The 14,730-nt window shown below is 39.5% G+C and overlaps 1 protein-coding gene across 1 annotated transcript in view; it reads left to right on the top strand.

Annotated features, from left to right (window-relative positions):
- Positions 1-535: 535 nt before the first annotated feature.
- LOC115520781 (leucyl and cystinyl aminopeptidase) overlaps positions 536-14,730 on the top strand; it is a 94,142-nt gene continuing 79,947 nt past the window's right edge. Inside the window, exon 1 of the mRNA XM_030325448.1 lies at positions 536-719. Coding sequence (XP_030181308.1) covers positions 701-719 — 19 coding nt within the window. The 5' untranslated portion in view covers positions 536-700. The remainder of the gene's footprint in view (positions 720-14,730) is intronic.

The raw sequence follows: 14,730 nt of genomic DNA on the forward strand, positions 1-14,730 counted from the left end.
CCAGTCTCCCCAGGGAAACCGAAGCTTCGCATTCCGGGGAGCGACCTGCGCCCGCAGGCGCGAGCTCTGCCTTCAGATCGCTGTCTCAGTGGCACCTCTCAGCAAGGCCTCTTTTCACCACGCCGTCTTAATTAGCTCTCCACTCACTCTCCATCACATCACCCTTTAATGCTCAGCGGGACAAATCTTTCAGTCTTGTGTGCCTTCTGTGTCTGTTTATTGTCTGTGCAATGTCCACTACGCGGGGCAATGGTCGTTGTTTTTTGGGCGCAGTGTCCGGCTCCGGCGCCTAAGACTTGGCCGGGCCGGCACGCAGTAGACCGTCACATTTGCTAAATGACTGACTACTGTCCCCCAGCACTGAAGAGCTCGAGCAGCCCCACTTCCTGGAGGGGCGGGGCCTCATAGGGCCCCGCCCACGAGACTGCCCCCAGCTCTAACCTGCTCCTCCCCTTCCTCTCTAGAGAGGTGGCCTCGGGCGGTGCGGTGTTTTTCCCTCTGGCCTCCCTCGCTCTTTCTGCAGCTGTTGCAAAACCCGGAGCAGCGGAACCTCAGAGCGGCGGAGCGGCGCCGCCCCTCGCTGCACCTCCCCGACAGCCCTCCGCGGCCGCGCTGGGCATGCTCAGTCGACAGGGCCGCTTCAGTTCTTGGAGTAGGAAGCTTGGGCGCTTAGGCTGTAAGGAGCCGCGGCGGGGGGAAAATGGATCCCTTTACTAACGGTGAGTAGGCAGCCAGAGGCGTCGGGGCCGGGACTCTCTGGGGAGCAGAGGGACATTGGCTGTCGTGACACGCGGGGTCGGTCGGGCTGCAGTCGCTCGCCACCGTGGGCTTCTTCCCACGAGGGTTTAGGGGCGGTGGAAGCCGACTGGGGAAGGCAGCTAGAGGCTGGGGAGGGTGGGCGGGCGGGCAGAGGCCGGCGCGGGACTAGGAGCTGGCGTGAAGGTCAGTGCCATCGCCTGCTGAGGGTCAGGAGGCGTCGGGTGCCGCCAGACCCGCTGCGCGGCCAGGTGGGCGAACAGCAAAGTTTGGGTTGCTTTGTGCAGAGGAGGGGAAAGTTGGCCGCCAGGGTTTGCCCCTGGAGAAGACGGGTGTCGGCCTCGGCTCTTTGGCAGGAAGGGTTAAGCCTCGGTCACTGCCAAACCAAACTTCTGTGGTGCAAGGAGAGAGGTCTCCCCTGTCCTTCCTCGAGTTGCCGGCGTGACTTTTCCTAATGGGGCGGGGTGGGGGGGCTTTGCAGCTTAATTTAGTGGAAGGAAGGGAAACTTGCGGAAAGGCTTGCATAGTCCTGTTCTGTGCCCAATAGGTGCCCGCCCGCATTGGCACCCTCCCCTCTGTTGCTGAGGCACTCCGCAGGGCGTTCAAGCTTCCCTTCACGGGTTTCTGATAATACCAGTGTTTCAATTTAAGGCTCATGAAATATCAGGGGTCCGTCATGGTGATATCACAATGTGACTTGAGGGGAGAGTCAAAGCTGGAGCCTGCAGGATGCCCTGCAAACAGCCACAGCTCTGTACTGAATGGACAGAATAAATCCCACCCTAGTTAAAACCGATGGCTTTTGTTTGGACCAGAAGTGCCAGAGTCACAATATAGGGGTGAGATGCGTTACCATTTTGTGGCGTTGAGTATATGGATTCCCTTTTGGGGCAGAGAGTAGGAATACTGCCAGTAAGGGAGAATTCACAGCGAAACTAGACGATTTAGTCCCTAGTTGACATGTGTTTTCTTGCGGGTGGTTGGTTACTTCAGGTAGACAGTTTGTCGCATTAATAGAAGCCAACATCTACTCCTGTTTAGGTGGGTCACTTGCCTAAGAGACAGAGACATTGTCCACTATATCCCAAACCCTAGCCAGACTTTGTCGTATGCTGTGCTTCATTCATGGGACTGCGAATTACTCGAATTACTCCTTCTTTTCTCCTTGTCCTTAATTCAGAATGCTTTATTCTACTGCCATCTTCCTGTCTGTACTAATTAGGCTTAAAGATGACAACTTTATTTCTGAATTTTTTTTTCTCGTTCAGGTTCTATTTGTTATTACTATTGCTCTAAAAATAGTCGGGTAAAGTTACCAAGAATTAAGGAAAATTTGAGCTAAAAGTAAACTTTGAGACCATCTAGTATTTTAGTGTAAAATATGTTTGATACAAATCATTAAATCCTTTCAAATGACTATTCCAAGGCTTTTTCTTTGTCCTGGTTAGAATACTTGGAGCTTTCATGTTTGTAGGATTTTAAATGTGAACTTTCACTTAAAAAAATTCCCCACAACAAGGCTGAGTCACCCATTTGGTTAAGATTATTGCTAGCTGATGTGGTGGACCTGTGCCTCCAGAATTAAAGTACATTCTCAAGTGTTTGAACTAGGGCCTTTTCTCCTCTTAAAACATGTTCCTCTAGATGTGAATACTTGCCAATTGTCACATTTGAGAGGTGAATGGAAAGTCCCAGAGAGAAGAACAAAAAGGAAGCAGTGCTTTAACTTTTATGTAGGAAATTGGATTTTTAATCCTTTTCCTATCAGTCTTCCAGATTTCCAGAATCTGTTGGAGACAGTTTGACAGTGCATCATTTTAGTATGTTAATCACTCCTTGGAAGCTTATCTAGTGTCCTTTACAAAGAAATAGAAACTACAATATCTAAAGTAAAAAAAAAAAAAAAAAAAAAAAAAAAAAATTAGCTCCTAGCAATTTAAAGTGCTTTTCAGGTTTAAGCACTGGACTGGTTATTTATTTCAGAACTTTTGAAGGACAGCTGTACAATTTTCTAGTGTCTTTAAACAGGACTTGGTATAGTGGAAAGTATGTTTATCTTTGTACCTAATCCTGTTGAGTACAAAGGATAGGTACATCTAATTCTTCTCCCCTAGGTCTGGGTGTCTTGGTGTAGAGTATTTCATTATCCATTGAATTTATAATCACAGGATTTACTGAGCTTGATATTGGCTTTTATTGCACATTCACCCTCTTTTAATAAAATCTTCACCACTTTTTGATATATCCCTACATATATAGAGAGGTGTGAGAGCTTAACAAAACCATTTTCAGCAGTTCAGAACCACATAGCTTCCAATTAAAATCTTGTCAATGGTTTCACCCTCTGACCTAGAAATTTGTAAAGGAGGCACATTTAGTTTGTTTTGTCATTTTGACTGTCAGTACGCATCGATTCCAATATGACTTTCTCTGCTTTCCCAGTTTTCTGTCAAAACTTATTGTGTGTGTGGCTCATTTTTCTTGGGCACTGCTCTCTGCCTGCTGATAATGGGTTCATTTGATGAGTATCCTATGTTAACCTGTTCAGCTAACATACTGGTGTAATCTATTTAATATGCTTACCTACAGAAAGGGCTTATAAGAAGGAATCCTAGTGCCATTAGGCTCAGGAGATATTTTTGATCTTGCCCTCGGAAGGGACTGCTGACAATTACATTGAAGACTGGATATCCAGTTTGGTTTTGGATTTTTGGTGACTTTTTATGGGGAGAAAGATGCACTGGACCAGTACTAAAGATTATTTGGCAGTAGCTATTATGTCCTGTTAGGCAGTTAGAGGTGAAACTCTTAAGAAGTAGTAATTTATATATTACCAAAAACAAAACAAAAAATTGCTGGCAATTCTCTAGGTCTTTTGATAGATGTACTAGATTAGGGCAAGTGGTTATTTGATGACTGTGTAGCTTTATTTCTCTTTATTTCTTTATTCTCATTTACATGTAGGATTTGGGTATTTCAGAATAATTTAAATTCATGTTAATGAATGTAAATGCCAAGGCTCACTCTTAGAATATGATTAAGGAGGTCTGAGGTTGGGCCTAGAAATGTACAACTTAATTTTGAGGATACTAGAAGTATTCACCAGAAGGGAGCTTTTGAGAACTTTATTAGGTAGGCAAATTCAGGATTTAGATGTGTACTGATCGAAAAGGACTTCTTTTCCTGCTATATATATATATATATACACACATACACACACACATATTTATATATAAACATATATATAAACATACACATATGTATATGTTTTTGTGTATATGTATTTATATATTTTTCCCCTTTGCTTTCTAGTTTGTGGTATCTAGAGGATGGAGAAGCATTGATATTTTGAAGTCCCAGAACTGAAAACATAAGTTAAACAGTTTGTCTTTTTTTCTTATGAACAAAGCCCCAAGGAATCACTTTGGTACTACAACCTGGTATATGATCAAACAAGGGGGATTTACCTGTCTTAGAAACTGGTTTTGTTTTTGTTTTTAGATTGGCATCCAATCAAAAATATTACCCAACTTCCAAAATGAGAAGTTGGACAACAAATTAGATATTCATAGGTTGTAGTATAAAATTGTGATTTCATCTTTTTTTTAAATGTTTATTTTTGAGAGACAGCGTGAATGGGGAGGGGCAGAGAGGGCGGGGGGGGGGGGACAGAGAATCTGAAGCGGGTTCCACGCTGACATCAGAGAGCTCAATGAGGGGCTCGAACCCATGAACCATGAGATCATGACCTGAGCCAAAGGAAGTTGGATCATGACCTGAGCCAAAGTTGGCCGCTTAAAGGACTGAACCACCCAGGCACTCCCATCTTTTTATCTTACAAATAACACTTGTCCTATAGTTATGCATTTCTTTAAAAAAAATTAGCATCTTCTGTCAAAAATATGAGCTTATCATATGTATGTGTATATATATATATACATATATATACACACACACACACACACACACACACACACACTATTTCTTTTGTGATAACCATGTTGAAAGAAAATCCTTAAAAAATGGAAGATCATAGTTTCTCTATGTGATTGAAGTTAAAATATGTTTTTATCCTCTGTCTTGAATGTTCTGTTTCATTTAAGTGAAATAGGACTGTATAGGAATCAAGTATGAACATGATTTAATATTCTAGGGTTGAGGCTGTAACTAGAAACTATCCAGTTTTTAAGGAAAACAGTGGGGGCGGGGGCATAGTCCTTTGATTTGTAACAATTTCCAAAAAAGGAGTGTCTTGAGACAAACAGCATATTTTAGGAGCAATTAAAATAAGCTTATCTACAGATGATCTTTGAGAATTGAAAGATATATAACTGGAGAGATTGGTTATAAGGAAATTACCATATAGAAAATAAGCCAGGGGTGATTTCCTCTTCAGGAGTTCATTCAAACACTGTTTTTTGAACGCCCACTTACAAGTAGATTTTCTGCTGGGCACAGTTGCAAAAAACCCACAAACCTGTTATCAGGTAATGCTGACCTCAATGAGAGAAATGAAATGGAAGAATCTAGTTTTGCTTTCATGCTAATATAAAACTAAGAAATCTAGAAGAAACAAACAAAACAATAAAACATTAAGATAGTTTTCTAACTATGAAATAAATATACAGAATTGTATTAAAACCTATTCATATAACATTTGCCACCAATAAGTTCACATTTCTAATGATGCGGTATAATACTCCTGTTAAGGAATGAAAACATTTTCAACCCTGTCTATGAAAGCGTTAGGAAATTGAGATATGAAGGAATTTATCCAAGGTTACCCTTGAAGTTGTGATGGAGCTACATTGGGCCCATGGCTTTTGGCAGTAGAGATGAGGACAGTGTAACCATGTTCTGTCAGGTAGTTACCTCATGTCTTGAAAACTGTAGGAAGTCGGAGCTAGAGCTAATAATACCAGTAGATCTTTCCATAATATTATTGGAGCAACCAGAGAATGTCTTTTTTTTCTTTTCTTTTCTTTTCTTTTCTTTTCTTTTCTTTTCTTTCTTCTTTTCTTTCTTCTTTTCTTTTTTTTTTTTTTAAATTTGAGTCTCTAGCTATATATCTTTTCTGAGCGTTCACAGGAAACCAGGAATGAGAATGGAGGGAAATTTGGGAGCCTTTGTGGTGGTTCAGCTCCTTGTATATCTGGTGGCCTTTGTAAAAAAAGCTGCTTATTGCCCTGGTGTTTCTGTGCAGTAAATATGACAGAAACAAAATAGTTCTTGTTTCTGAATCTATGGAAGGATGGTCAGGATTCCCTTGCAGCCTTATTTGTTGTTGTAATCCTTTCGTGATTGTCCTGGTAGCACCTGTAGGACTTTGAAACCAAAGATATTTAGGGAAAATTGAGACTTAAGAGAATTAGTGATGAAGATGAGAGAAATGTAGAGATTTAAGGTAAAGGGGGAAACTGATAAGGCAGAGATTTCCAAAATGACCATACCTTGAGTCTTGCAAATCTTTGAGAAGTTAGTTTAGTTTGGGGAGCAGGACACTGATGTATGAGGTCAAAAGATGGAGGAGTTGGGTTTGGAAGGGGCAAGTAGACAAAAGGACTGATTAGACAAAAGGAATTGAGGAGTAAGGGGATGAGTGAGTTAAGAATGGCATTTGGAAACCTTAGAAGGAGATAGAAAACATTTGACACAAGTTTAATCATGCTACACACTTCTCTCTATCATAGTCAGAAAATGCATAGTCACTTGTGAGTTAAGACTGTTCTCTTTACTGAATGTGAAGAATATAGAGCCATTGACTTTTTTTTTTAAGTTTATTTATTTATTTCGAGAGAAAGAGAGAGACGGGCAGGAGAGAGAATCCCAAGCAGGCTCCACACTATCAGCATGGAGCCTGAGGTGGGGCTCAGTATCATGAACCGTGAGATCATGACCTCAGCTGAAATTAAGAGTCAGATGTTTAACCTACTGAGCCACCCACATGCCCCTAGAGCCATTGACTCTGTAGGACTATCACGATAGTAGTCACTGTTTTTTATTACCTGTTTTTGCTCCACTTTTGTACTGATGCTTATGAGTGAACAATGAACCAATTTATATTTTTAAAATTTTTTTTAATATTTTTATTTACTTTTGAGACAGAGAGAGACAGAGCATGAGCAGGGGAGGGGCAGAGAGAGACAGAGATCTAGAATCCGAAGCAGGCTCCAGGCTCTGAGCTGTCAGCACATAGCCCGATGCAGGGCTTGAACTCACAGCCTGTGAGATCATGACCTGAGCTGAAGTCAGATGCTTAACAGACTGAGCCACCCAGGCGCCCCTACTTTTTTTTAAGTCTTTTTTAATGTTTATTTATTTTTGAGAGGACGTGAGTGCTAGTGGGGGAGGGGCAGAGAGGGAGACAGAGAATCTGAACTGAGCTGTCAGCACAGGGCTGGATCCAGGGCACAAACCCATGAACTGTAAGATCATTACCTGAGCCGAAGTCAGATGCTTAACCCACTGAGCCGCCCAGGTGCCCTATGAACCAATTTATTTTTTAAAAATTTCAACCCTTACATCTAAACTTGGAGGAAACCAGTTCATTGACCAAATAAAGAAAATTCAGGCTTCTAAGGGAGTTTGAAAAAACAATGGAGAAGTAAGTTCAATTGTACAAGGCTCTTTGAAGTCTTTTCCTTTAGTGTGTATTATTGCTTAATGAAGGTCTCCTGGGCATTCCTTCCACATATTTCAAGAATGCAGTCACCAAAACAAAATTTAAGCCAGTTGTCTGGACTTTTGTGGATTGGGGATTGGACAGACCAGAGTTTTCTCTAGCCCCCTGGTGCTGTCAGGGAGGCCAAACCAGTGATCTGGGATGAAGGGAGTTAAAGGCTTCCTTATGCTTCTCTGGGGAGAATTTCATAAACTGGGCTAAAGGAGAATGACAACTACAGTGAAAGAATGGGTATCTTTGTGGGTTGGGTGTGCTCCTTTCCTTCCTAAATCTTGCAGCAAATAATGGCCAGGGCTCTGTAGTAGTGTTTCGTAAACAACTGTCTTAGGCATTCACTGTCCTAGACCAACTTTCAGGTGGGCAGGGAAGCTTTGGGGGGGGGGGGTGGTTATGGTATTTCTCACAGCTGAAACTTATTTCCTAAGATTTAAAATAGCTGTTAGAACAGTCATCATCTCAACAGCATTGCACCACTCCAGGGTTTTTTTCAGAGGAAAAATGCATGGTGATTAGTGGGAGTGATTGAAGAGAGCTAACTGTTTTAAAGATCTTTCTTTAACTTGGTATTGGTAGTGGGATTCGAAGGCAGAAGTGGTTTGATCCTTGTCTGGTTTCTTCTTGTTCCATAATTGTCAGAATGCCCTCAGTGATTTATAGGGGCTGCTGTGGACCTTAGAGCCTGGTGGAAGGAATGAGTATGTCCAAGATTTATCAAAATAATGTCCATGAGCTTGGGCTGCTTCCTTTTTATACTTATTAGCAGTATTTTCTCTGCCCTTTAAACTAAGTGCTAAGTACCTAAGCCCTTTGGGCCACTGACATTGTCCTTTCAGTATCTAGATTGGCTGGCTAGATTAAGAAAACTCAGCGTGGATGTAGTGAGTGTTAGTAGGAACAAGAAATGCTTTGCTGTTTACAACAGCAGCCTCACATCCATCTTCCTTAGTACAGGTTACTGTGAGAAGCTTGTAAGTTTTCATTTGGAGGAAGCACACAGAAAGATACTTGAACATAGAAAGAGGGTCCAGTCTGACTTGGGGATTAGATGATAGTGTTTTGAAGTAGGTAGAAATAAGCACATGTTCACTACAGTGTGGCTAACTTTGCTCTAGTGCAGTTCATTGCAGTTCGGCACATGGTTGTAGTTTAATTAACTGCCAACTCAGGAAACATTGTTGAGATAAAAACTTGACTTCACGCATAGAAGCTTTTCTTGGCAGATAATGAAATGACAGTGACTATTGGTGGACAAAAATGTAGTTATAATCCCAGACTTTTGGATAATCACCACTATATTTTTCAATGGGTTAATGATAGTCAAATTAACCCTCAGCAAGTTGTAAATTGATGGCAAAGTTTTTACTATGAAGATTTAAGATTATCATTTACCTTGAATTTTATCAGTCTGATGAGTCAGATGGAAAAGTATTTCAGAATTATTAGCAAAATAGTTCTTTTTCAAATCCCTCTGACATCAGGTCTAGCAAATTCATTCACCAATTGAGGTATTTTCTAGCTCAAAAGCATTCTGCATACACTGAAGAGTCCTCATAAATTTTCTTTGCAGATCTCATTCGGTGATAGGCATTCTCTTTAAATCACTCACAGGTATTTTTTATGCCTAATGTCATTTTTCATTTTATATAATGAATTATGATACGTTAAGATTCTTTTGGAACTATTTCCAAATATTTGATGGAATTAAAAATAAACCTTTTAGCTTTAAATCTTTACAAAGTATTTGTAGTTATGTAGATTTACCTGAAAGATTGATGAGCATAAGTATTTAGGATGCATTGACAATTTCAATTACTTTTTATGGCTAAATCTTTCTCAGAGGTGCCCTGAGGATTGTCAAGGACTGTGGGACTTATGTTATAAGGAAATATTTTAAAAATTACTATATGTGATAAAGATTATAAATTTGATTGGAGGACAAGTTCAATATAAATATAAACATTATGGTAAATAATTTAGCCTAGAAAAGAAAATTGAAAACTAAGCTACAATAATTTTAATTTTTCCCCATAAGAATATTAGCTAACTTTTAAGTGAATAAAATGGCATGTCTTTTTGTGAATTCTGATCCTTATGACAATACTCTGTACTGTTTGTCTGTATTCTTTAGTCCATGGGATATCTTGTTGCACTTGTTAAATTGATGTGTTTTAGGTGCCCTCTGGCCAGAATTTTAAGTAGAGTATTTCCTCTGTGGAATTGACAGTGTTTTTGAATGGTGGTTGTTCAGTAGAATTAAATGGTTATTGCTAGGACTTTGTACATTATTGTAAATTTTATATTTTCTTAGTTCTTTATTCCATTATAACTAACAACTAGAGAAAATAAATACAGAAATGAATACACACACACACACACACACACAGAATTTATTGTAGAAAAATTGTTTTAGATGAATGCTTTGTCTTAAGTCTATTTTATAGAAACCAGGTAATACCGGGATTCAAATGTATTTTTGTTGTTCTTTATTTACTTTTTTCATTTTGAATTTCTTCCTTTTTACATCTTGCTAATGCTTTTCTTCATTTCTTATTTTTATCAAGACTAAAAATATTACAAACCAAAATTAGTGTTCCATGTCTCCTTGGTCCGTTCTTCTTTTGGGGAATCAGCACTGGGGGTCAGAGAAGAAGCCCAGAGGGAATATTTTAATACAGATTCTTCTTGCATACCATTTTAAACTGCATCAGTTAACAAGTATTTTTTAAATTTGTTTTTGACAGGTCCCTACTTATCTCTTCTTTTAAAAAATAATAGTTTTTAAAAGGATACCTTTCTCAAATAAATATATTAAAATATACCTTCACTATGTGCTAACTTGTTCCAAGCTTTATTCTTTTTTTTTAATTTTTAATTTTTTTTAACATTTATTCATTTTTGAGAGACAGAGAGAGAGAGTGCAAGTGGGGAAGGGGCAGATAGAGGGAGACACAGAATCCGAAGCAGGTTCCAGGTTCTGAGCTGTCAGCACAGAGCCCGACAAGGGGATCAAACCCATGAACCGCGAGAACATAACCTGAGCCGAAGTTGCATGCTTAACCGACTGAACCACCCAGGTGGCCCCTAAGCTTTATTCTTAAAGCTGGAGTCAAGTAAGAGTGCAGTATTGGCTCTGTCTGCCCTTGGAAAGCTTACATACAGCAGAATAAATTTTGAAAAAAGGTATATGAACACACAATTTAGTATACTCTCTTTGAAAACGGTCAGGTTTGGAGGAGCACGGGTCCTATCCCACACTGCTTTCCTTAAATAGTTTTGGTTTTATACTTTTATTTTTTCATTTGGAGATCTACCCATGAATCTGCCTCCTTTTGTAAGACTACTATCGTGTAGCATAATAGTGCAAAGTAATTCATACTGCCGGCCTTCAAATCCTGGCTCCTTACTCACTGGCTCTGTGACTCTTATTTAAAGATAATATCGGTGTGCCTGGGTGGCTCAGTCGGTTAAGCGTCTGACTTTGGCTCAGGTCATGATCTCCCAGTTCGTGGGTTCGAGCCCGGCGTCGGGCTCTGTGCCGACAATTCAGAGCCTGGAGCCTGTTTCAGTTTCTGTGTCTCCCTCTCTCTCTGCCCCTCCCCTGCTCACACTCTGTCTCTGTCTCAAAATTAATAAACATTAAAAAATTTAAAAAAAAGATAATATCCAGATGTTTTAATATGTTTAGTTAAAAAACTAAAATGTGCACAGAAGCTCAAAACTTTCAATCACTGAGGTCTAGGAGACATGGTGATATGGCACATTCCTGCCATAGTGAGATTTTGAAAGTTGGGCCACAAATGATATTTCTTGTATCTTGTTTACTAAAGGCTTTAGGTCAGTATAGGATTCTTTCCATTTCATATTTATTAACAATTATGCATTTGTAACACTTGGAGGGAAGTGTTGCCTAAGAGTAGAGGAACTATTCATTTCTACATCCAGTTTAGTTCTTTTTCTGTCAAGCAAATGGAATAAGCACACCTCGCTTCATACACACTTCATACAAGTAGAACTTGTTTCGGTGTTAAATCAGGTATTAAATATATTTTGTCTCTTGGGTGGGGTTGAAACAGTTAGGAATTCAAGACTAAAAGGGGTAGTGTTAACATGAAGGTATAGAATAAAGGTACTTCTTTAACTGGTAACAAGGCCTGTATTTCAGACATCGGGAATGCAAACAAACATGTCTATAATATAATGTGTTTAAATTCTTACCTGTTTTGTTTGTGTCCTCACAGAAGCTTAATAAGAAACTAGTTTTACTAGTGAATTTATAGTTGTGCTAGTACCTGTGACACTGTATTTTGTTATTATTTTTGCTAAAGGAATGTAACTTGGCAGCCCCTCTTTGGCTCTGATAATCTGTTGTGATTTATGGCAATTTACCTCCCTACCTCCATCCACCCTGCCAGAAGTCTCTGGGCCTGTTGCCTGTTGTTGTTGTTGGGTTTTTTTCCTTGCTAAGATAATATCCTGAACTTCTGAATCATATAAGGTAGTGATTTTGAACAACAGCAAGGTGAAGGAAGTAAGAAATAATCCTTTAAATGGCTGTATGGCTGGATTGCATGGGAACATAGTAGAGGCATTCCTCTCCTTGAGTCACAATTGTTCCTAGGAAGCCTCAGTGTTCAGAAAATAGTGTTTTCTCACAGGAATAAGTTATTGGAGTTCATGTTTCTTCCCAAGAATGTTCAAAGAGGCATAAATGGTATATTATGAAAGCAGAGGTACCATTTGTTTATGACTCCATTTTCTGAATGGTGAAAACCACATTTCCTGTTCTGTATAAATGTACATGCTTGTTCAGCCAGGAACCATCAATTGCATATGACAGAAAGCACACAGTTGTCCTCTATTTGGTTCCTAATAGAGTTGGTATCCAACATAGTGCTCCACACATTAGATACACATATTAGATGCTCATTAAAGGTTATCTGAGACTAATATTACTTCATGCAACTCCAGAACAAACTTTAAGTAACAGTTGTGTTTCATTTTTACTTTTTCAGTTTTTTTTTTTTCCCAAGTAAGGTTGAATTTCAGTGCTCTTTTCCTTTTTCTTTAAATTTCTCTAAGACAAGTAGAGTAATTCCAAATCAGTTTTTTTTGAATATTCTTATCAGTGCTCATTCAGCTTTCTTTTCCACTGAAACGCCTTTCCAGCACCTGCTTTTTCAGACCCTGTGCTTTGTACTGGGACGATAGTGCTAAATAAGAAATGGTCGTAGTGTTTGAGGGGAAGCAAGATGAAGGTTAGCAGGTTTGCATTTGAGACCAAAGTGATGCAGTTAAATCAGTTTCTTTTCCTGCAGTCCTGTGGGGCCTTCTGGCTGGCCTACTCTTGGGGACTTTGCCCTTCATTAGTGAGCCACAAAGACAAATCCCAAGCCAGTTAAATGAGACTTTTAAAAAGGAATTTCCTACTATCCCAGAATTGGGAAGAAGGCATGAATTGGCCATGTATAAGCATTCATGTGGCCTTATGGGTAGAATAGAGTAGGTGAAACTACGTCATGGCTGTCAATCAGGCAAAACCATTGAGAGGCAGGGGTTATTAGTCGACACAACAGAATAACTAATGGTCGAAGTGTATTACAGCATGAGCTGAGATATGAAAGTATGAATATTAGACATGACACTAACCAGGAGGAAGAAAATGTGGGTTTCTGTCCCGAGGTTAATCAAAGGATAAAAATTAAATGACATTTTGAGAAAAAACCTGAAACAACTCCTTAGTGGCCAAGTAACATAAATTATGATATGTAAACTGTGAAGATATTTATTCAACATCTCCTTCCCTCTTAAAAATATCCCTCCCCGTCTCAGTATATTTATGGAGTTATAATACAGAAATGGTATAGGCAGTGTATTAGCTCAGGCTGCCATAACAAAATACTACAGGATTGGGTGGCTTAAACCAAAGAAATGTTATTTTCTTACAGTTATGGAGGTTGGGAGTCCAAGGTAAAGGTGACAGCATGGTTGGTTTCTGGTGAAAGTCCCCTTCCTGGCTTGCAGATGGCCACCTTCTTGCTGTGTCCTCACATGGCTTTTCCTCTGCACAGAACTCTCAAGGCTCTTCCTCTTCTTACAGGAACACCCGTCTTACCAGCTCCACCCCCATGACTTCATTTAACCTTAATTATCTCTTTAAAGGCCCTGTCTCCAAATACAGTTGCATTGGGGTTACACATGCATTTCAGCACGTGAATTTTCGGGAACATAGGCAGCCATATTTTGGACCGTTTGTTTATCTCAAGGTAAAGAAGATTATATTTTTCCATAGGAACAAATGGTTGGAGTCTACATTCCTTCTTCCTAAGGATGCTGAAAGAAACACAAATGGTTCAGTTCTTTTTTTCTGAACCCAGGAATCCAGGATGATTCAAAACCCCTTGTGCCCTTGTATAAAGTTATACAAACCATCTGTATTTATTTTTCTTCATGTATTTACTCTATATGCTTTTTCAAACAGTATAATGAAATTTCAGTGCTTGAATTATGGTATCTGGAGAGTTTGGGAATTTTTTATTTATCTTTAAAAGCAAGAGTTATGCTTCTTAAGTATTTTGGTCTCAGGACCCCTTTTATACTCTTACAAATTATTGTGAATCTCTAGGAGATTTTGTTTATATGTCTAGATATTTACTGTACTAGAAATTAGCACTGAAAATTTTTTTAAAAATAAAAATTAGTAAATTTCATAGTGACAATAAAAAAAATGACATTTTTAAATGAAAAATAGCTATCCTCCAAAACAAATTAGGGGAGGAATTATCTTACATTGTTGCAAGTCTCTTTAATGTCTGGCTTAATAGAACACAACTGGATTTTCAGATTTGCATTCAGTCTGTTGTATCTCATGTCGTGCGTGTAGCCTATGGAGAACTCCCCTATACCTACGAGAGAATGGGAGTGAAAATGGCAGATAACATCTCAACGTGAAGACAGTTTTGGCTTTGAAGACCGCTAAAAAAATATGAGGGATTCCCAGGGTACCCATACTGCACCTTGAGAACTGTCACTCTAAGCATTAAACTTGCCTTTTACAGGGGCTGGAGATGAACACCTTAGGAATCTAAAATGGGTAGAAAGTGGAGCTGATGGAATTGGGCAGCGAGTTTAAGATAGATCTAGGTCATAGAAGGAAATGTACTAGCCAGGAATATCTGACAAGCCACACCTCAGACGCCTTGGTTAATTGAAGACTCTACTGTCATTTCATTTCAGCCCTGGATAGTTCTAGGGAGGACACAGATTTTAAAAAAGTATTCAATTGTCCTTTATAA

This window comes from Lynx canadensis, chromosome A1 (assembly GCF_007474595.2).
Source record: "Lynx canadensis isolate LIC74 chromosome A1, mLynCan4.pri.v2, whole genome shotgun sequence".
Lineage (NCBI taxonomy): Eukaryota > Metazoa > Chordata > Mammalia > Carnivora > Felidae > Lynx > Lynx canadensis.